Source organism: Caenorhabditis remanei, chromosome X, assembly GCF_010183535.1.
Source record: "Caenorhabditis remanei strain PX506 chromosome X, whole genome shotgun sequence".
In the NCBI taxonomy this organism is placed as follows: Eukaryota; Metazoa; Nematoda; class Chromadorea; order Rhabditida; family Rhabditidae; genus Caenorhabditis; species Caenorhabditis remanei.
Window position 1 is genome coordinate 17,919,489 of NC_071333.1, and position 21,859 is coordinate 17,941,347.

Consider the following 21,859-nt stretch of genomic DNA (forward strand, 5'->3'; position numbering starts at 1 on the left):
CTACCATTGTTAGAAACGTTTTATGCTTATAAAAGCTCTATAGATCATTTTTACTGTAAATATTGTTTCAAAACATAATACGGTAATAATCATAGATGTGAAATTAAAAATTTTGGAAATTCTCGAATGTTCGCAGATTGAGAGCAAAACAACATTTCGAAACCATACCGATTCAGATATGACTATTCTTTTTTGAAATGATTCGTATAAAAATTTCTAGCAGATAGCTTTGACTAGATAATAGTCTGCATTATCTGAACATAAGCTACTATTGTTACTAACTAAGTTGTATTAAAAAAATTAAAGATAATGTTTTGAAGAAAAATTGTAGGTCCATTCATCACTAGAAAATATTAGGATTTCAATAAAATGGAGTTGCCACGATGAGGCCAGGGCTACTATTGCAGTTGCGCTATTTACAAGAATGGTACATTTTTTGGACCCGGTGAATATTCAAACTTATGTGCATACTATACCGGCTATATAGATTCGAATGTTCACCGTGACGCAAAAAATGTACCATTCTTGTCTATAAAACGCAGCCCTGGCCTCATCGTGTATATTCTAAACTCTTAGAGAACTCTAACAATTAATGTAAGGAGTATTGAAAATCAGACAAGCTGCATAGCACGGATTTTTAAAAACTAGTGCATAACCTGAATCTGTTTAATAATTCCAGTGCACCCATTTACAACATTACATGCAATTGGAACAAAAAAGAGCGATTTTCATTCTCGATCCAAAATTCTCTGACCTCGTTTCCGATGAATAATTCACTTAAAATTTTTTAACACTAAATGCTTCCACACTTTAAAAGTGTGAACGTGCAAAATTTGTTGCAGTGGCTGCAATACATTGGTTCTTTTTCGTATTGTCTCTCCTAATTCATTTCCATTTTTCAATTCTCAATTCTAAATTCAGATTGCATGTGCTTCTGCTGCTGCTGCTGCTGTCAAACCACCAGCTTCTTTTCGTGAAACCTCTTTCTCACTCGATCTGAGGTCACGACGACTGCGCGGCCAGTCGTCCGTTTGATTAATTAAAGAATTACACGAAATATAGTGAAATAAACACAAAGTGAATCAAGAATAAGCTATTCTGAATAAAAAGGAAGCAAAAGGAGAAGAAAGGAGGGGTAGAAGATTGTGGAGCTTCTTGTGTGAGAAAGAAGAAGAAAAGAAGGAATTGTGGAAAATTAAATAGGACCTGCGCTTGAACGATTCGCCCAGCTAAACTTGATTTCAGAAATCAGATAGTTGGCTGGTCTGATGTGAGTAATCTAAGAGGATGGATGACCGACATGGACCAGGAATCCTTTTGTTTTGAGATGTAAGGAAGAATCAGAAAAAAGACATTGAAATAAAAGAAGAATTTAAGCAGAACATAGTGGAACACTGAACAACGTCATCAATGAACAACGTGATAAACATTTGACGGTTTGTTTGTCAATACGCAAATACAGAAGACGAACGAACAGTGAACAGTGAAACCTGTGCACCATCACCATTCACAGAAGTGTATAGGAAAGAAGCGCAGTAGAAATAAAAAAATAGAAGGGCGATCTGATAATAGAAGGGACCCGTTTTCCTTTTCGCGCTGATTTTTGAGTCAAGATAGAGGGGCAAAGGCAACTCGACAAGCAAAACGAAAGGAAAAAATACTTATAGGGAGAAAAGGGGTTCGAAGAGTGAATGAATGTGATTCGGTTTTGCATCCTCTTTTTATTTCGTGATTTCCTTCTATTTCGAATTTGTCCCAAAAAAAAGAAGAAAAAGGTCCGAAGTAAGAAAGAAAGACAAGTGCCTAGTGCCTGAAAAAGTAATGATTCAAATTGAGCATTCAGACACACCAGTCACATCAGATAAGCGGGTCGTGGGAAAATTATGGATTTTATTTTATGGCGGATAAGAAAAGAATGTGATTTGTTTGAAGTTTTCGAGTGGTGCAGAAAAGTGAAAAGGTTTGACTTATTTTCATTTAACACTTGTACGGTATCAAAAAATGAAGAAATTTTTCAAAATTTTTCTCATAAAAACACTTACTAAACCCTTTTTCTATCTAATTCTCATCTTACAAACGAAAAAAAACGAGGAACTGCAATACCAAGGTGCTAGAAAACAGAAAAACAATTTGCTCCAAACCTCCAAACCAACTTCACACTTTTCCAACTGCCAGATTGACACCTGATACATTATCTTTGAAAAAATTCTAGTTATAACATCAGGACGCTCTAGTTATAACACGACATATTTTTGGAAGTTTCTTTTTTTTTGCACCAATGTGAAGGCTATGAGATAATGCAAAGGATATGAAGAGCGTCATTCAAGTGAGGCAAACTTCGTTCTGAGCAACACATGCATGTATAGAAAGAAGAAGAAAAAAAAACGATAAGAATAAGTATCTTCTTCAGAAGACCAGCATCACTCTTTCCGAGTGGAATTTAATAAAACTTGTCCACAACACCCCACTCAAATAGTTTTTGAAGAGGTTTTATTTGATCGAGCTCGAGAACATCTTCTTTTTTATTCTGATGTTTCATATTTTGTTTTTGGAACAATTAGTTCCTTTTGTCCCACCAGATTTTTAGATTAAAATCAATAATATTTTGAAATTAAATAATAAAAACAATCTTCCCATCTCGTAAAAAGGAAACAATACTATTTTTGAGGACTTTTTCAAAGAATTGTCGCATTTATCTGAAACATATCGCCCACTTCTTTTTTTAGAATTTTTCTGCTGTTTTTATATATAATGTTAAACAGCGCTTTTTTTTCTAATAGTTACAGTTCACGTGATGATGTACTTGTTGCATTAGCAAAAATAATTCTATATATCTCTTCGATCTTAGAGGAACAATATACTAAAACTTGGCAAAACAATTTATTGTAATTTTCCGTCCCATTGACTGTAAATCTCGACTCTAAAATCACTAAAATTTTGACAAAAATGTTATCAAAAACTGCATAAGCTTCGTGCATCTCAAATGTAATATCCACTCTTCATCGCGTCATCACTGCGAAAAGCGAGGGAATTGAACCCTCAACCTATCGGACCTCCGTCCTGGCTGTTATCCACTTGGACATCACGCCGCTTGGGAGGGGGAGAGGAGAGTGCGCTCATCTACCTAATTAGGTCTAACACTCCCGCTCGGGTAGTCAGAAGGGAAAGGAGAATGAACGCACAGTCTAATGATGATCCCTACTAACACCAAGACATACTATATAAAGTAGTGATGATACCAAGAATCTGATGGCTCCTTTCACTCGCAATCTACAGTAAATTTTTAAAAGCGCCTTCTCAGTGAGGGATTTTTCGAATTGTCACATTCTTTGTATATTATGTCTTGATAAGTGTGATTCCAGTATATGCATTTTCCACAAGATTTACTTCAAATACTGAAGTTTTGAGAAAAGAGTGAAGAGTCATGTAGGAGTTCAGTAGAAAAATGGCCCGTAAAGGAAATTTTACACTGTTCAAGAAAAAACCCCAATAAAAACGCTTGCTATTAATGCCAGATACAGCTATTCATTTCATTTCACTGTTTCATGATTTGATTCCAATATAATGCTTTAGAAAAAACACTAAAACATAAATCTTTGTAAGAGTACAAAAACACACATAGTACCAAATTGGATTGAATGCTCACAAGTTCAATCCTTAAAGAAATCAGAGTACGTGCTCTTTTCACTATTCTTTTCTGCCCGTTCATGTCTATTTTTATCTGATTTCCAAAAGACGTGCAGTCTTTTTATAAGGATATCCCCCGATGTCGAAACCTTTGTGTCATACTTATAACAATTTTTTTTTCAGATTCTTCTCACTTGGAATGAAAACATATAACTCAACAATATCTGCAGGAACAGTGACATCATGTTATGTTGATAAAACATTTGAATAAAAGATTTCTATTCTCTTTTCCCATTCAGGACAACTGATGTGTGACCGGATTACAGATTACACGTGAACAATCAATTTTTCTCCAATAAATCTCAGAAAAAACCATTGAAAACATCAAGTGACTGTTCTATTTTGTTCACACACATATCTAAGTGTGTGAGATTTTTCATATGAAGAGAACCTTAGCCCTATTTACCTATCTTCACATTTGACCTTAATTGGTTTTGTTCTGTACAGCCAAACCGGGTTAACTTTGGTCGGAAAATTTTATTATTATGACGTTAATCATTCCTGTTTGATAAGATAGTAAGGTTTTGACTCTTTTTTTGTTTTTTTTTCTACTGAGGTGGAATAGGAACGCGGGAAGATAAGATTGGAATGTGTGGAACTCATTGTTTCAGAGGGGAACCCTAAAATTCACTTTTCGTTTTTCAAATGTTTCTGTTTTTGGAAAACATGTTTCAAATTAGTTGAAATCAAACATCTTTTCTCAATTTAAGTTCAAATTTCTCAATGATCTCTGAATATGATCTCTCTGCATCGACCACTCTTTGACCAGAGTCTTTGAGCACCGGATGTTTTGTCCCTCCGCCCGGCGATTCTCTCATCTCGACAAAAAATTGTCTCATCTCGCCTCAAAACAATTTTTGTTTCATGCCCTACTTCTTTTCTTTTCGTTGTAACAGTTTTAGTTTCAGCTTCAACCACTCGCCAACACAAAACAATACGTTCATTTTTTTAGTGTAATAGCTGCCGAGAATAATTGATGTGGGTCTAGTAGTCTCGATTTCTCGTTTTTACTGATACTGATAGGTAGGAAGTTGATTGATTTGAGGTTTGTGTCTTAGCGGAATTAGAGGTTGGGTGTTCTTAACCTTGCAAAATTGGAACTGACATATCAGCAGTTAGAAAGTTAGCAAGCCATACAAGAATTGACAAAACTTCTTTTTTTCTAAAACCAATGGTATGGGGGAAACCCTGAAACCCTGTGTAAAGATAATGAGGGGTACAAATTATGCGGGAGAATGAAATAATAAAAACTTGATCTTTCACACACGTGCCTTTTCTTATTCTCTATTCACTCTCTTCAATTTTTCATTATCAATATTATACGACTTCACCACTCCACCATAAATGTCTAAAAAAAGTAGCAAAAAGTTACGTATTTCTCCTTTCCCTCAATACATTTCATCTAAAATACCCGTTTCATTGTTGACAATATATGTATTGCTTTGATTCGCTCTTTGGGTTTTTTGTGTTTGTGGTGTTGGTGTTCCACTCTATTGTTATGGTGGTCTTAAGTGAAGTAGTAGTTGTATTTTGTGCGTGAAAAAGGGAAGGATCAAAACCATTTCTTGAAACGCAAATCATGTTACTTTTTTTCGATAGAAAGCGGGGCATCAGAGAATCACGCGCGATAGGTAGGGGAAGATAAATTATTTTACACTTGTTCGTCCCCTTTCCCCTTCTCCACCTCTTTTCAACACTTTTTCACGTTCTTGTCTTGGTTCTCAGGTCTAGGTTCTAGGTTTTCTCGATTCTAGAGAAAAAACCCTTATCACTTATTCGACGAAAGAAGAAATAAGAAAAAGAGAACAGTAGTCAGGTTTAATGGTAATAAATGTTTCTCTAAGCAACATTACTCAAGTACCCACACACACTCCCACTCGTTCTCCCTGTAACCAAGCCAATTGATACTTCTCTAGACTTACCCTCTTTTGTTTGCCAACCTAAATGAAACTACACACTGTTTTGAGTTTCGCACATTGTATTGTTTGGCAATTGGGGAGTTTCCCTCGTCCTGCTCCACTCACTTATATCTGTATCATTATCAATTCCAAACAGTTTTCGTTTCTTTTCGACTTTTTTCTTATCAGAAAAATAAACGTGTTTATTTTCAGCTTGGTCTTATGCTACTCCAGAGGACGTTAGTTGTTCTAGCACTAACTCTGAATATCGCATTATGCGGTTACCAAAGATCTATAGTTCATTTTGATATGAAAGGTTAGTAGAAATTTCACAAATAGTAGGATTGTACTGAAAATTTGTTTTTCAGGTGCGCCACCAAAAGTGGCGTATTTCAAGCAACTTCTCACAACAATAAGCGGGTTAGGTGCAACAGGTGTTTTACTGGAATGGGAGGTGAGTGTTGACCTTAAAATGTGACTGACAACACAAAATAATTTAGGATATGTTCCCATTCCGAGGGGATCTTTCAAGAGTCGTCAATAAAAACGCGTACACTGAAGATGAAGTGATCAGTATCTTGGAACAGTGAGTTTTTGAAGTTTTAAACCGACATTTTCTGAAAAAAATATAATTTTCAGTGCTCAACAACTGGAACTTGAAGTCATCCCACTTGTGCAAACTTTGGCACATATGGAATGGATTCTGAAGAATGAAGAGTACAGCAACTTGAGAGAAGACGAAAGGTACCCAATGGTAGCGTGTATTGGAGACCCACAAAGTTTGGAGTTAATTTTAGACTCTGTCAATCAGGTATGTCAATTTAGCAGATTTTTAATTGCCTAGTTTAAATTTTACGTTTTATTTTCCAGTTAATGAGAGTGCACTCGAAATTCAATTCCCGATACATCCACATTGGGGCGGATGAAGCATTCCAAGTAGGAATATGTGAAGCCGATCGTTTAGTCCTTCCAGTCAAGTATGAAAACGACACTCTCCGTATGATCTTTGACCACTTGAAAAAAGTGTCGATCAATGTCACCGAAGAATTCCCGGCGACAAAGGTAGGTCGCTTCCTCGTTTTCTTTTTCTAATGAAAAGTGCAATTTGCTGTCTTCTCTAAATCTATTTCATATCTCTCAATAGATCTCTTTTCCTTTTCATTACAATTGTCTTCAGGTTTTAATGTGGTTCGATGAGTTGAAAAGTGCACCGTTGGAGCTAATCAAAGAGTACAGCCTTGATGAATTAGTGATCCCTGTCGTATGGAAGTATACATCTAATTTGGATAATGACCTGCCCCCGGAGATGTGGAAAAACATGTCATACTCATTCAAAGAGGTGTGGGGTGGCAGTGCGTTTAAAGGTATCAGCTGGAAAAGTTTGAAATGTCTAAAAAATTGTACTCGGTTGTTCAGGTGCCGACGGCGCAAGTCGTTATTGGAATCGTCTCAAACCATACATTCTCAACAATAAAGAATGGTATCTTCAGAACGAAAAATATAAATCACAGTTCACGACATTCGATTCTATCATCATTACAGGTTGGCAAAGGTAATTTCATCTTCGAAAGAGAAAAAAGAGGAAATTCGACTTGACAAATTATTTTTCTAATTGCATACATTCCAGGTACGATCACTTCGCGTCGTTATGTGAACTTTGGCCCACTTCAATGGTTTCGTTGGCGTTGAACCTGATAGTGTTAACCAAGTTTCATATAGACAGTAAGAATTGAAATATAAACCAAACATCAGATTTTAATCAAAATTACAGCGGTGTCTGCCGAACAAGCAATACAAGCGTTGAACTGTCCACCTTCTACTACTCTTGACCAGTTGGTGGCCGGATCGGATAGATGTCGGTTCCCAGGATATAGATCAAGGGATGCTATTAGAGATTATGTTCAATTGAAGACATTTTTTGAAAACTCAACTTGGGTGCATAATAGGTATCTCTAGCATCATAATTTGAATAATCTAAAATTTTAACATTCCAGAGAAAACGGATGGCTCCAATCGTCCCATATGAGACTAGCTGCTAGCAATCCTTACTATATTGATGCTATTGGGAAGGCTTATGAAAGAACTCTGAAAAAATTGGATACGGTTTCCACGAACCTTAAGACTGCGTTCACTGAAATATTCTATCCGGATGTTATCGAAGAGTTTCTGACTGATTATGTCACACCGTTCTCTGAAGACTTGCAGAAAAGGTGGGTATCATTTTCCTGGGTATCTTCGCGGTTAGATCAAAAGTTGAGTGACTCGACACACCAACGTCACGTATTGGTTTACTCTATTGACGTGGTGAAAAATAAACACTTGTCGCCGCATTTTTTCTACCCTTTTTCTAGACTAAAGAATTGTTGAACTTAGCAACATTTCTCAAATATTTCAGGAAAGATGCAGTCCGAAACATTGACACAAAACGGTCATATGGTCCTCGTCCATGGTTCCTATAAGTGACTGGTGTAATTTATTTGCTATTCCGATGCAATACGGCTTTATGTGTCTTCTTGCCAAATTTCTGATATTCCAAACATCTGTCTTGAGCCATTGTTACAACTTCTCAACATTTTCAATTCTATGAAATTCTTTGAAATTCTATGAAATTCCAAACTCCATGATTCTTGTTTTTTGATGCTTTAATATTGAAATCTGCTTTTTATTCAAATCTGTTTTAGGTTTCAAATTTGACTTTCGTTTTAAATTGTCTGCTTTGTTAATAATGAACTTTTGTACTATTCCAGTTCTTCAATCAACATTATTATTACACATCAATATTGCGAAAGAATAAAACACAATGCATGTTAATTTTTGATTTTCAATCGAAGGACACATTGATACGCGTGTGATATCCGCCGACGTTATCACCTTGCGTTTTCGTTGTCTCAATCGGATAAGGCCTCGCATTCATCATATCGATGACATTCTCTGTTCCGCGTGGGAGGTATGATTCGTAGCTTCTAGTCGATTGTATTGTAGTGGTAGCTGGCTGATAAGATGGGATCACAGCGATCCGTTTGGATGAGATCTTAGAAGATCCTTTCAGTGGAGTAACATTCTCAAAAACTGATTGGTCGAATTCACTGAGATAGTCATATTCATTGATTTCACGTTTCTTGGTTTGACCAGACTTTGATCTTGATGACGGTCTGGAACCGGATTCACCGCTTGCTTCAGATGAACTATCTGATAATTTTGCAGATTTCACTTTCTGTCGTGAACTTTTCTGCCGTGAACTGGTTCCATCTCTAGTTTTAGCGTCGAATTCATTGTGGTATTCTGAGTTACAAAAAGATTATTAAACAAATCAAGAAAATAAATTACTCACTCATCATTTGAATTTGCATATCGCAAGTTCTCAATATGATATCGTCATGCGACAGCTTTTTGTACAGCTTGTGACCATCTTCCCCAGGAATGCGGGCGGTAACCTGAAATTTGACATGTACTGATTCTTTGCAGTCCGACTGTCATAGTCATACTAACCTTATCACAAATTTGGTACCCAATCCAAGAATCAGTTTCAGTATAAAGAGAGTAGACATATCGACCTTCATAATGGTTGCTCTCATTGATATCCTGAAAGAAAACTTTGTGGTTTGGAACACATGCAGTTTGCTAACCGTCAGAAATTCACTCTCAGTTGGGCAGAACCCTGAATACAATCCAATGATCTTACTGCAGATTGGCAGAATAGGGATGGCACCGATAACGCAGCCGGGTATGGATACTCCAGCGACCTGGGAAAAACACAGGAAAAGTTTCAGCCTAGACTTTCAAATATGTACCTGCAATGAAATTCCATGGTTAGGCCCTGCCACACCAATAAATGTGTCTACGTATTGTGTAAGAGGGGATCCAAGATCTTCTCTGGTGTCAACGCACATTCCTGAACTATCAATTATCTAAAATATTCCAAAAGTTAGTTAATAACCTCCCAGTATAGCTTTTCTTGCGATTGGAACACCCAAAGAATATGCCACAACATCAACATCCTTTTGTGTGTAATACTTAACAGCCAGTATCAAAGTTCGAATCTGATGAAAATGTAACATAAAATTGTTATTTTTGAGTCCACTTACCTGTTTGACATGCTCGCATTTCAAAGAATACTCTGTCCAAGCAATTGGGCTGTTATGCGGCCCACTGTCATAAGTCGTTGCATATAACTCTCCACTAGTGTAACCGTGTTTTTTATAAGTAGCGGCTAGCGCTTGCATTTTCCCCCCGGCAATGTCGGAAACGCCATGAACGAAAATAACTGGATCGTTTTTGATTTCTTCCTCAGCATTGTTCTTCCCACCAAATGAACCGCTGTCTCCAAGATCAATTCTATGAAATTTAGTTATAAAGTCTTTATTTTTATTTAACATACCTTTGTAAGGTATCTAGAAAGGTTTTCCCATAGTTTTCTTCCACAAAATCAGCAAAATGCTTGTTGAATTCTGATGAAACTTCAACAACAAGGAAAGCGTAGCATAATAAAAATAGAATAGTGTTCATTGTCGATTTATTAAACAGCTGAATAATAAGAACAGTGAAATCAATGTTGACCTACTTGAGAAAACAATTTTCCGCTTTCTGGTTACTATTTCTAACTTTCATTTTTATTGATTCAATAAAAACTAATCAATTGACATCGTCAATTCATTTGTCGGGAGGGAAAAGGATACGGAAGTTTTGTCATTAATATAATTTGAAAAGTGAAAATGAAAATGGCACAGCAGTTAGTTCATTACAATAGAATCGAATCGTACATAATCTTCAAAAGGCTACATTGAAATTTTTGAGGTATCATTTTTATAATAAAATTTATGGTTTCGCGACAAATGTGATATTGTTTTCCACCGCCCATTGTTGAACATCCAGTGGTGGAGATGGATTTTTAGCCCATTGTGGGAACAGGTGCAAATTGAACACAAATCCAGCCCAGAGAAGCATATTCAACATTGACAGAACTACACATCCAAGGGTGACACAGAGACCAGAGACGAACTAAAAAATATATTTCAATTGTTGTCAAGGTGATTGATTTACCATATCAGAAACTTTCAAATATCCTGAAGAGAACACAATTGCATTTGGTGGTGTTGCTACTGGCAGGAGGAAAGCGAACGAGGCGGAAATAGTGACAGGTAGCATAAAGTTCAATGGATCAATCTCTAGAGATCTGAAAATAAAAATTAAATCGATTCTGGGTTGTAAGAAGTAAAGTTATGATTTACCTTGCTAACTCCGCCACAATTGGAATGAAGATGGAAGCAATAACTGTATTAGAGCAAACATTGGTTAATGTTACACTAATAATGATACAAATCAGCATAATGATGTTATGGTTGAAAACATCCAGGTTTCTCATAATAGCACCAATGTCATGGGACAGTCCGGATTCCTGGAAAATTTTCAGGTTGAGAAGTAAATAACCCTTTGAAAATAAGGATAAATTACCTTTACACCAGCAGCCAAGGCGAATCCACCGCCAAGAAGAAACAGTACACTCCATGGGAAACGGTCCTGTACAGTAGCCCAGTCGAGTAGTCCGCTGCTTGCTTTTCTTTGTTCAGAAGAATTTCCTGAAATATCCACCGATAAAGTTTTTTTTATCGTATTCCGCTTACCTTTGAAATTTGGAAGCTTTTCTGGTAGAGTGAATAAAAGGATAACGATCAACATTGCACTAGTCGCATCTGATACAAATCTGAAATTCATTAATTAAAAAATAATTAAAATTTCCAATAGGATATTGTTACTCACTCTTCCCTAAACATTTCTCCCCAACCTGGTACCACTTGTGGCTCACGAAGGATCCAAAGAAGGAGTAGCAGGGCAAAACAGAAGACAACTGCGATTTCAGCAAAGGAAAGATTGTTCAACTCGTTATATTTTTGTTGCAATTTTCTGGTAACAATGATTGATCCCTTTGGAGCACCACGGAGATACAACAGATAAAGGACACACCTGAAATACCTTGTAGTGGGATTGGATTAAAAATGGGCGATTTCTCTTACCAGCAGTAAATCAGACAGCAGAACACCATTGGGAAGGCGAAAGTGAGCCATGACAAAAAGTTGACTCCGGTATCTGCTCCAGGGAACAATCTGGAATTTTTGTTTCAATACAAAAAACAAAAACACAAAATTTTTAATTTTTCTCATAGCTTACTCATTCAACTGGCCAATAAGCACCAGGTTAGACGCAGTTCCAGTGATAGTGGCAGCACCTCCAATGTTGGCAGAGAAGCAGACACTCAACATTAGCCCTTTTGCCATTCGCTGCTCTCTTGGAGACATAGCCGTGTCCATTTCCCTAGAAATATGAGATTATTGATAAAGAGGTATCCAGATGAAAAGGTAAGCGGTATGACACTCACTCTCTCTTGATTTCGTTGTTCTCGTTTGGCAGTGATAGCCTCCTCATTCCAATGCTCTGTTTCCTATTGCTGTTGTGATGAGCCTCGCATAATGCGACTAAATCTTCCATACGATGATTGGACACTAGCTCAGTGATGACACTTTGAACAATTGGAACCATCAAGGCAGTGGTGGCAGTGTTTGAAATCCACATACTACAAAATAAAAATTAAAAAAGGTTTGAAACCTTCAAGCAAACTATAATGCCTTAAAAATCTACCTCAAAAATCCTGTGACCCCCATGAATCCTGCCATCACTCTTGCTGGTTCCGAGCCCACCGTCTTCAACACAAATAATGCTATTCTTGCATGCAATTCACATTTTTCTACTGCAAGGGCTACCATCAAACCACCCATGAATAGGAAACATGTATCTGGCAGGTAGGCTCTCGCAACTTCTTCAGACCTCATAATCCCAAATAATGGGAATACAATCATGGGGATGAATGCAGTGATAGCCAATGGAAGAGCTTCGAATACCCAGTAGGCACCCATCACGGCGACACAGTAGAGACATCGGGCTTGCAACTGGAATAAGAATAAGAAACTTATAAATATAGTGCTAAATGCAAGAAACAACAAAAAAACTTACTTCATGTGCATCCTTGACAAACATCAACGGGGCAAAAATGAGAAGAGCACCCCAAATAACAAATGACTGTTTGTACGTGGCCAGTATAGATGTAACACCTCGTTTTCGCGCCATTTTTTTGAGACACTGAAACAAAACACAATAGAGATATGGAAAAAAATGGAAGGTATCGATATAGAATGTGAAACATGCAATGTCAGTTTTGTTTTACATATATGTTTTGGATTCAATATTCAACATTGAAAATGTGTGTGGGTTTTTTTTGTTGATAATGTTAGAAAGTCATCAGAGAGACAGAAAAAAATTCAACGAAATAAGAAAAAGAAAAAGTTTAACAATTTTGTTTTAACAAAGTTACCCTTGACATCAGTCATGTTGATATTGAACTTTTTCCAATAAATGAGAGATCTTATGACAGAAAAGAAAAAGTAATAAGAAAAATAAAAGATGATAGTTAAACTTCTAATCGATTCGGTCAACTACTGCCACTGTTATTTTCAGTAGGTTAGACATGATTCGATTTTCTTCCTAATGCTTCTGACTATAGTCTGGCGTACAACAGAACGTAATAACAACAAATCGAAAAAGTTGTACAAAAAGAAGTGATGAAAAAATATTGACAATATTGAAGAACAGAAGTTACCACAAATATGAAACCAGAACAATGAAAAATTGTCTTCTCGGTCTTCTCAGAGAAGATATGAAAAATCAGAAACCAATACCACAAACAGTGAGAGTTATTATTGTGTAACAATATCTACACATTTCCAAAAAGTTATACAGGTGTAATAATACTGTTAATGATGATCACCTCTTCTCGCCACACAGACTGATCAAAACTATTGATAATGATTAATCGGCGTGCCTATGACTTTTGACATGCAGAATTTTTGCAATATCTTCTATCTCTCTTTTCTTATACAATAATGATATAATCACGTGAACGAATATCTTTTTACTTTTAGTATAACCATCACACAACCTGTGCTTGATTAATAGTTTTTTGTACTTTCTGCTTTTTTTGGTTTCACTTCCAAAATTTACTTTTTTGATCTGTGATGTATTCACATATACTTTGTCATGCGACTGTTCAAAGTATTTTATTAAAATTTATTGAAATAAATTATAAACTTTAAAAAGGAACATAATAAAAATAAAGCATTTTCTCTCAACAATTGAAAAACATGTTTCACAACAGTACTCGTTAATGTTTAATTTCATGAGATTTCGGATCCAAAACAAACACGTTTCTAATGCAGTTCTGATGACTTTGGTATTCTGAAGAACTCCACTGGAAACAAGGATAAAAATACTGGAATGAAGAATAGCCCATGGACAGCGCCGATAAGCATTGTGAGCCAAATGGTTTTGAAAAAGACGAGAATGATGTAAGCGTCAACTGTGTATAGGATAGAAATGCCAGCTATCGTGGAAGATGCTCCCTGAAATAATTTTATTTTTATTTTAGACTTATTTTCACTTTTGCTTACCTGAAATATTGGCCATCCCAGTGTCTCAAGTGCCCCGATAACTCGTTGCTTCGTGTCTCCATGTGATGTCACAAACGCATATATAATATGAGCGGAAAGGTCCACTGCGAAACCAATGCTCATAATGATTGATATCATACTAACCGCATCCAAGTTAACACCCCATAACGTCATATACCCAAACACGCCGATGTTGATCGACACGATCGACACAAAGATGACGAATCCTGATGGGAGGCTGGGCACGAGAAGGAATGAGACAACAGCCATGCAGAGAAGGGATATCACAACGTTTTGGATTGTAGCAGGTAGGATGATAAGGTATTGATCAGCAAATGGAAAGGCCTGGAAGTGATTAATTTCCAATTTTGCACAGTTTTAAAATAACATTTTGGGAAAAAAAATATACCTCATGGTACACAACTATATGGAATGGTTGGTGATCTGCTATGTCTCGCAACAGCTTTGCAGCATGTTTATGGTCATTTGGTTCAACAAAGTTTTTCAGAGCGACCTGGAATTTTCCCGATTGAGAAATTCATAAGAAATGCATAAGAAGTTCAAAAGCTCACCTGAAACCTGAACGACTGGAAATCCGTCCCATTCATCCTTATATTACTTGCCCATTGTGTCGAACCGCCAGTGTATTTTAGCCAAGAGTTTAACTTAACCTTCCATAATTTCTCAGTGTCTTCAATTTCCACATTCAAATCAGCCAGGTAATTCAAATACTCCAAAAGGAAAAAAACAGTACCCTCCCTTCCCAGAGTGTACGGTGTGTTCTCGAAAGCAGTGACTACTTCCATCAATTTGTCTCTGGAATTGAAGAAAAATACATCTACCACTATAAAACAATTATTGTTATAAGTTGTACCTGTTTTCGCTTATAGTAAGGTTTGGCGGGTTCAGCACAGCTACATGAAGTTGAGGGCCTATCCTCCAGAAATGTTTAATGTCTGAAAAGTACTTGGCAATGTAATGATCATTGGTGACAAGGTTTCCAGGGTTGAGTCCTTCACGGAAGTTGTAGCAACCTGAGATTATTTAATTATCATAAACAAAAATTAAAACAAACTAAACCTACCGTACATAGCAATCACCAAATAAATTATGAAAACGAATGCTGAGAATATTCTCACAGAATTCGATAGAATGAACGGTCCATAGACTTTTCCAAGAAAATGAACGATTCTATCTTTCTCTTCATGCTCATCCGTCTTTTTTGAAATTGTGCTATTTGGAGATGCCCCCTGTTCCTTCCAAGCGAATTCTGCAGGAATCGTCTTCTTAGAAGAAAAACTATCAGTATCCGATGAGAACGATGAGTTGGAGCTGCTGAGGTAGTTGAATGGAGCAGGGGAGGCGGATCTACTGAAAAATAGAAATATAATCAATTCGAATGCACAAATCACAGAAAAATACACGAACCTTTTCATTTGCTGCAACTTTGAATCTGCTTCTTCATTCATTTTCGAAATATCCACCAGACGGAATGTTCTGTAGAAAAACAGACAATGTCGCTTCTCTCTTTCAACTTCTCCCATGATAGCCATCGCACCAGAGAAGAATGTCAACTATAAAATTCAACTACTTATTTCAAATTTGAAAAAAGATTTAGATTACCTGATACAAATAACTGAACGCTACGGACACACAGGCATAAATGCAGAAGAATTGGATTCCAGGTAGGTCAGTGATGCATCCTATAATTTTTTTTAAAATCAAAATAGATTCAGAATAAAATGAAAAAAAACTGACCAATAGCAAAAGACATGATATCCGTCACATTGGTAATAGTCACAGCTACTCCTGCATGTGATAATGTTTTTGACATCCTTTCTGGGACGCTCAGCGATTTACTTGTCTGGTCCCAACAAGCATTCATGAGGAACATGTCATCGATTCCGATTGCTGAGAAAGAAAATATTTTGTTCTGTTCAATCCTAAAAGAAAGACTTACCAATAATGAGAAATGGAATAATTGTGTTGATAACATTATAGTGAACTCCTAGCAAAAACAAAAATCCAAACGCACTAACAATTGATAGTACAGTAGTGAACATTCCTGAAATTGTTTATTCATAATGTGATTTTCCCTGTTAACTCAGCGTACCTGCTGCTGCTAACCATGGTTTACTCGATACCCAATCAATTTTCTTGGCGGAGCTCGCTTTCAGTGTGAATGACGAGATCAGAGCATACATAGCGAGGACGAAGAAACTGACCACGAAATTTGGAATAAATGCTTTTGCGTTTTCATCCAAGCCGTCCTAAGTAATTATTTTTATAAAGTTCAGAAGTTAGAAAACCTTACCTCAAGGGATTGATAATGTGCGAATGACAAAGTGATAACATCGGAAGAGTATACTTGATTCAGAAATGTTTCTATAGCGTATGAAAACTTTGATGAGTATTCCTCCACCATTTTCTGATCTTGTTTCAAAAAATAGAAGAGTTGTGTGAGTTTCGCATCACTCAAAGTTCCATTTTCATAAAACTTGACATCTCCAAAAATACTTCCAAGATATACCGGAGTGTCTTTCGTTCCACCTCTAGGAAAATGTAGATCTAGCACTTGATTTACGTCATTCCTCCGGATTAGCATCTGGATATGCTCGTTTGCTCCACAAACCCAGTCATAGCTCAAGCAGAGGTCCTGCAAAAAATATTATACATCATTGTTTTAGAGTACGTGCCGAACACCCACCTGATACGTCAAATTGAACTTCATATCATCCGTCGGCACCGAGATGTTGTTCATAATCCAGTTGTTCAGAATTTGTATCTCCTGCAACACATTGTCTCTCATAATTGATCCGCCGTCCTTTGCACGAATCAAAATGTTAACAAATCTCTTAGTTTCGAAAGATTTGCCAGGAAGAAACTTGTTCTCATCAAGTGGCCAATTTTCGTTGAACACATTGATTTCCCTCCGCCACCTGGAATTTTGATTTGATGACTAATAACTGTAAGCGTCAATTTTTTTTGAATAAAGGATTACCTGGCATCTGAGGGTGTGAATACATAAGCTGGATCGTCTACTCGAAGGCTATTCATTTTCAAAAAGCCAATCGAGCAAGCCATTGTCAAGAATAACGGGGATATGAAACAAAACCACCGGTATCGATGTACAACAGGTCCATACCACTCAAATGCATTTCTGACTAGAGGTTCAATTTGCAGTATCTGCATAGAAAACCTGAAAGGGAACAAGAATTGATGCTTTTAATGGAATAGAGCAAATTAAATAAAAGGAAGACTACAAAAAGAAAGTACACATTATAAATACAACGTGAAGGACTACTAGACAATAATTTATTCACATTCGAGGCATGGCATGATATGGTTCGGTTGTTTCGGAACGTGAAAATAAGCAGACAATAGTTTGTGAACGTATTCAATAAAAAGAGAAGCTACTGACATCATTATGACTCTTCTAGACCAATCCAAACGAAAAAGCTGTGTGATCACAAAACAGAAAGAAAATCAGGAAGAACATGAGAAAGAAAACATCGAAAACCGAACGATGAACATTTCTGTGAGAAAAATATGTCAAACGGTGTCAAATGACTTGATTTGATAGCAGCTTAATCATGATCCTGATGAACGCAGGTTGTTAGAGATGAAGAGAAACGAGAAAACCTCGTTGGGAGAAATTTATTTTGAATATTTAGGAAAAAATTATCAAAAACCACTTTTTTGGCATAGCGTGGCATTCAAAACATGGCAAAATTACAAAAACTCTAGTGGAACGATACATTTCAGAACTGATGCCCCGCGGTTCGCTTAATCCGGATCAGGAGATGACCGGTCAGCTTTATTGCAGACACTGTGCGTTTCGAAATGCGCACGATCACACGAAACCAGTACTATAAGCAAACGAAATCAGAAAGAAGAAGCAGAAACAGAAAAGCGGGGGGAGGCGCCTAAAACGGCTTGTGATTCGAACGGAGTCTTGCATGATTTCATTGCATTGTTTCTACCGTTAAAGTGAAAAGACGCGAAATGAAAAGAAAAGAAAAACAGTCATAAATTTCACAGTAGACTGATTACCTCTACAAAAGTAAGCAGAGAGTGAAAAGAAGAGGAGTGTGGGGGGGTTCCGCACGGAATCGCTTAGAATCCAATTAACAACGGTTTAGACATAGAAAAAGGAAAACATGGAGAAAACAAGACGGAGGAAAACGGAAAAGAAGAGAAGAAGGAACAAAAGAGAACAGGTCATCACTTCGAAATCGGAACAGCTTCTTCTCATTCATCCACTTTTGATGACAGCAAAAACAGCACGAGAGTGTGATTAAAATAAATGGAATTGGCTTTTAAAGGAAATATAGGAAATTGGGAAACAAGGTCTTATGCACAGGTCTTGTAACATTATACATTGACCCAGTGTTAAAATAAAACCTAACGATATTTATTTCTATGGAACGTCCAACACACTCCAATCAGACACGTAAAATCAGAAATTCGCCATGAATCAATTTAACGGTGATTAGAGAAAGTGAGATTAACCGCGCGGTGTCCTACAATCCTACAAAATGATTTCTTGCTACCGTTCCTGTTTATTTTAAATTCTGAGTTCATTATGTACATGACTTAGCAAGTCCCCATACCTATCTCTAGGTTGATCAGTTTAATCAAAACCTTTCAGCTATTTCATTCATTAACAAAAAAATTGGTCAGTGGAATTCCGAGATCTTATCTGTCTTGTGGGAGAATTGAAGAAAGTGAAGAAAAAGGTCATAGAAGGAGAGATATCTAATCGTGCATCCCGATCAGCGGTTTTGTGGAGGCATTATATTGAACGATTGATGTTTCAAACCGCTTCTTGCATGATTTGAATTGAATTAAATAGGTTAGACTTTTCTAGACGCTTCTTTGCCGTGACAACTCGTTATTATTCAGGAAATCATGAAAAGGTGTATTGGACTCTTCTCACACTACGTCAATAACATCAAAAACCAAGAAAAAATGTTGATGGTCCTGTTTTTCAGTTTTTGATTCCCAGAACGAAGCTATTTGAATGTTTAATTAGTTATTTGATACTTATTGATACTTTTGATTTCTAACTTTTAAATTCTTAGTCTTAGTTTAAAAAACACAGTCGAAAATGAAAAAAGAAAGTAGTGAAAAAAAGATTGTCAGGAAAAATTGCGTCTGGATGAAAGCATCGGCTGTCCATATGACGTGCGGGCCGCGACGGTGGGCAGTAGAAACTAGCTGTCAATAGGACGGTAATTGTCTGCCATCATCATCGACTAAAGTGCGACTAATGGCAATAGCCCTACCTCCAACACAGCTGTGTATATCCCGTTTTCATGTGTTTCGTCTTTAGAACATTTCCGAAACTTCTTGAATTTTTGCTTAGAAGCCTTTTGAAAGGTTTTGAACAATAGAATGTGTAAAAATTGAACTTGAATTATATCAACTTTATATTAATTGAATTCCAATTCATAAATTCTGATAATTTCAATTCCAAATTCCTTTTAAGTGACTCAAGCTTGGAAACTAGTTCTTCTGTTTGTCGGAGAAAACGAAAACTTTCTTTCAATTTTCCAAATTTTCTCTTCCTTTAAGAATTGAGTCATATTATAGCCTCATTTACGTCAGAAACTAGTTCCAGGAAGATGGAATGAAACATTTTTTTTCTCTTTTTTTGAATTAACCATTCCTGTATTTAGGTACACCCTGAACTTGGATTCAATCCCGGAAGGTGATCATGACGAAAGACGAAACCACTTCTAACCGAGACTAGCCGCTATTTGTCAATTCAAGAATCGCTCGTTTCGGTTACCTAGCAATAAGTGAAAAATGGTCGTCATCTCATTCAGCTTGTCATTTCAAAGTTATACTCTTGGTAGACTATACAACATCTTCTTTCAAGACTTCAAAGTTTTCCTTCTCAAAAGTTTTTTCAAAGAGGTGGAACATCCATTTCGACGGCTAGTAAAATATATATACATAGTTCTTTACGGAGAACCGGTCAGGCAGTGTCTGCGCGGATCATGCGTACTTGTAAGCAAATTTGAATGAGTGGTTGTCGCATAGGACGGAGTGCGGGGGAAAAACGGATTTGGTCATCGTTTTTATTGCAGGACGACACATATTATGTAATGTCTGGCGGATTCGCTGCCGAGACATAAGAAACTTGAAAAACAATGAAAGTTTATTCCAACTGACGTTTTGCAGAGAAAAAATGAAGCGACGGAGAAGATGAGTAAATCGAACAAAACATTATCAGAAAAGAACACACTGAAGCCAATATTATCGAGAACGGTGACACAAATTCCACACTTGCACTCGAGTACACAATTTAACCGAATCGGATGAATTCGTTCTTTCGCTTTTCCACTGCAAATTCAATAATTCAAATAGTTTGTAAAATTCGTTTGTAATCCAAGAACTCACTGGAAACGTCATTGTCAAGTCCTAGTCCTTTATCGGATCTTCCGAATCGGATGAACTCATTTTTTCTCTTTCCGAACCGGATGAACTCGTTCTTTCGCTTCTCCATTCTGAAAAATGGAATCAGTTGAATACGAAACGCAACTTTCAACAAATACTAACCCCTCACTACGTTTTCCAAATCGGATAAACTCGTTCTTGCGTTTGTTCATCACCGGAACTTCTTGATCGTACAATGTGACGTCCGTCTGCTGCATCACCTCCTGCAAGGCTCTTTGGACGACTTGCATCTCCGCCTGGAATGAAAATTTGAATAAAGGGGTTATAAACAGTCAGTTAGTTTTCAAAAACTAGCAAAACCAACCTCAAGATGGCAAATCCGAAGTCCGAGCTCCTTTTCAGTCTCGGTGTTGAGTGCAGACACATCGCAGTTGGCGTTGGCCGATATGGCGAGTACAAAAATAGAAATAACGACTCCGAGGAGCATTTTCTACTTGAAAAGTGTGGAATGAGCGTCACTCTCGTTTTATATAGTCGCCCCCGTTTTCCACCAAGTTGGGCTCCACGTCCCGCCTTCCGGATAGCCACGCCCCTTTTTGTCGAGAACTTGGTAAGGAGCAACCAATGGAGTTTTAAGGGTTGTTAATGAGTAATGAGAAGTTCTGAAACTGCAGATTATGGAAATGAGAATGGAAAAGGTACCTGGAACATGCACCTGGAAAATTAAACTTTGCGGAGATGATGATAATCTCTAAAATAAGAACTATCAAAAAAAAATTTTCAGATTTTAACTAAGAAAGACGTTTTACAAGAATTTTAGGTTGTTCATGACATCAAACCAGTTGAGCTGCTACATACATGACTGGGAACTTCGTATTCTTGCAATATTGCGTTCGTGTCTCAAATTTTTGTTTATAAGTTGTTCCTCGCCCAAAACGGAACAATTTTCATTTCCTTCAAAAAACAATAGCTTTAAAAAAGTTTGGAAAACAAAATTCCATACTAACATATAAATTTAGAACTCGGACATCTTCACTACCAATTATATCCTCTCTATGCATTTGTAAAATGTTGACGTAAAACTTGTTGGACTTTTCTCCGTGTTTTCTCGTAACCCGTTAAGTTTTCTTACATCCTTCTTCTCCGCGAGGGCACACCGACTTCTTCATCAAAACCAAAAACTTATCTACATCACAAATTATTCATGCCGAATCAGTTTCTTCCTTAAAAACCTTCCTCGCGAGATGATTTCACTCATCTCTTTGAATCATTGAATATTCATTTCAGCAACATGAAACTACGGTGAAGATTGCGTGTATTGGGTGTCGAGATGCCCACGTACTTCTTGAAGAGATCGTCCTTTTTCCAGGAATG

At 36.9% G+C, this 21,859-nt stretch overlaps 5 protein-coding genes across 5 annotated transcripts; 1 reads left to right on the forward strand and 4 right to left on the reverse strand.

The window, feature by feature from the left end:
* Nucleotides 1–5,807: 5,807 nt before the first annotated feature.
* GCK72_025620 (uncharacterized protein) lies at nucleotides 5,808–8,044 on the forward strand (the record flags this gene model as incomplete). The annotated part of the gene is made up of 11 exons (XM_003106105.2): nucleotides 5,808–5,901; nucleotides 5,954–6,039; nucleotides 6,086–6,171; nucleotides 6,225–6,396; nucleotides 6,456–6,647; nucleotides 6,763–6,949; nucleotides 7,002–7,137; nucleotides 7,213–7,307; nucleotides 7,357–7,531; nucleotides 7,580–7,795; nucleotides 7,981–8,044. 11 exons carry the CDS (start codon nucleotides 5,808–5,810, stop codon nucleotides 8,042–8,044), a joined length of 1,503 nt encoding a protein of 500 aa, XP_003106153.2.
* A 362-nt stretch (nucleotides 8,045–8,406) lies between these two features.
* On the reverse strand, nucleotides 8,407–10,091 carry GCK72_025621 (uncharacterized protein; the record flags this gene model as incomplete). Its single annotated transcript, XM_053736416.1, has 8 exons — nucleotides 8,407–8,867; nucleotides 8,917–9,019; nucleotides 9,075–9,167; nucleotides 9,212–9,328; nucleotides 9,377–9,477; nucleotides 9,523–9,625; nucleotides 9,671–9,920; nucleotides 9,964–10,091. 8 exons carry the CDS (start codon nucleotides 10,089–10,091, stop codon nucleotides 8,407–8,409), a joined length of 1,356 nt encoding a protein of 451 aa, XP_053579982.1.
* A 309-nt stretch (nucleotides 10,092–10,400) lies between these two features.
* Nucleotides 10,401–12,704, reverse strand: GCK72_025622 (uncharacterized protein; the record flags this gene model as incomplete). Its single annotated transcript, XM_003106238.2, has 11 exons — nucleotides 10,401–10,583; nucleotides 10,626–10,758; nucleotides 10,814–10,980; nucleotides 11,037–11,161; nucleotides 11,207–11,286; nucleotides 11,343–11,546; nucleotides 11,597–11,686; nucleotides 11,751–11,894; nucleotides 11,959–12,153; nucleotides 12,219–12,526; nucleotides 12,591–12,704. The coding sequence occupies 11 exons, from the start codon at nucleotides 12,702–12,704 to the stop codon at nucleotides 10,401–10,403; spliced, it is 1,743 nt and encodes a 580-aa protein (XP_003106286.1).
* A 1,136-nt stretch (nucleotides 12,705–13,840) lies between these two features.
* Nucleotides 13,841–17,164, reverse strand: GCK72_025623 (uncharacterized protein; the record flags this gene model as incomplete). Its single annotated transcript, XM_053736417.1, has 14 exons — nucleotides 13,841–14,032; nucleotides 14,081–14,425; nucleotides 14,490–14,594; nucleotides 14,653–14,896; nucleotides 14,955–15,114; nucleotides 15,165–15,451; nucleotides 15,509–15,654; nucleotides 15,704–15,783; nucleotides 15,839–15,991; nucleotides 16,041–16,145; nucleotides 16,194–16,350; nucleotides 16,395–16,736; nucleotides 16,788–17,019; nucleotides 17,082–17,164. 14 exons carry the CDS (start codon nucleotides 17,162–17,164, stop codon nucleotides 13,841–13,843), a joined length of 2,631 nt encoding a protein of 876 aa, XP_053579983.1.
* A 3,229-nt stretch (nucleotides 17,165–20,393) lies between these two features.
* On the reverse strand, nucleotides 20,394–20,972 carry GCK72_025624 (uncharacterized protein; the record flags this gene model as incomplete). The annotated part of the gene is made up of 4 exons (XM_003106224.2): nucleotides 20,394–20,431; nucleotides 20,489–20,595; nucleotides 20,648–20,781; nucleotides 20,850–20,972. The coding sequence occupies 4 exons, from the start codon at nucleotides 20,970–20,972 to the stop codon at nucleotides 20,394–20,396; spliced, it is 402 nt and encodes a 133-aa protein (XP_003106272.2).
* Nucleotides 20,973–21,859: the final 887 nt, after the last annotated feature.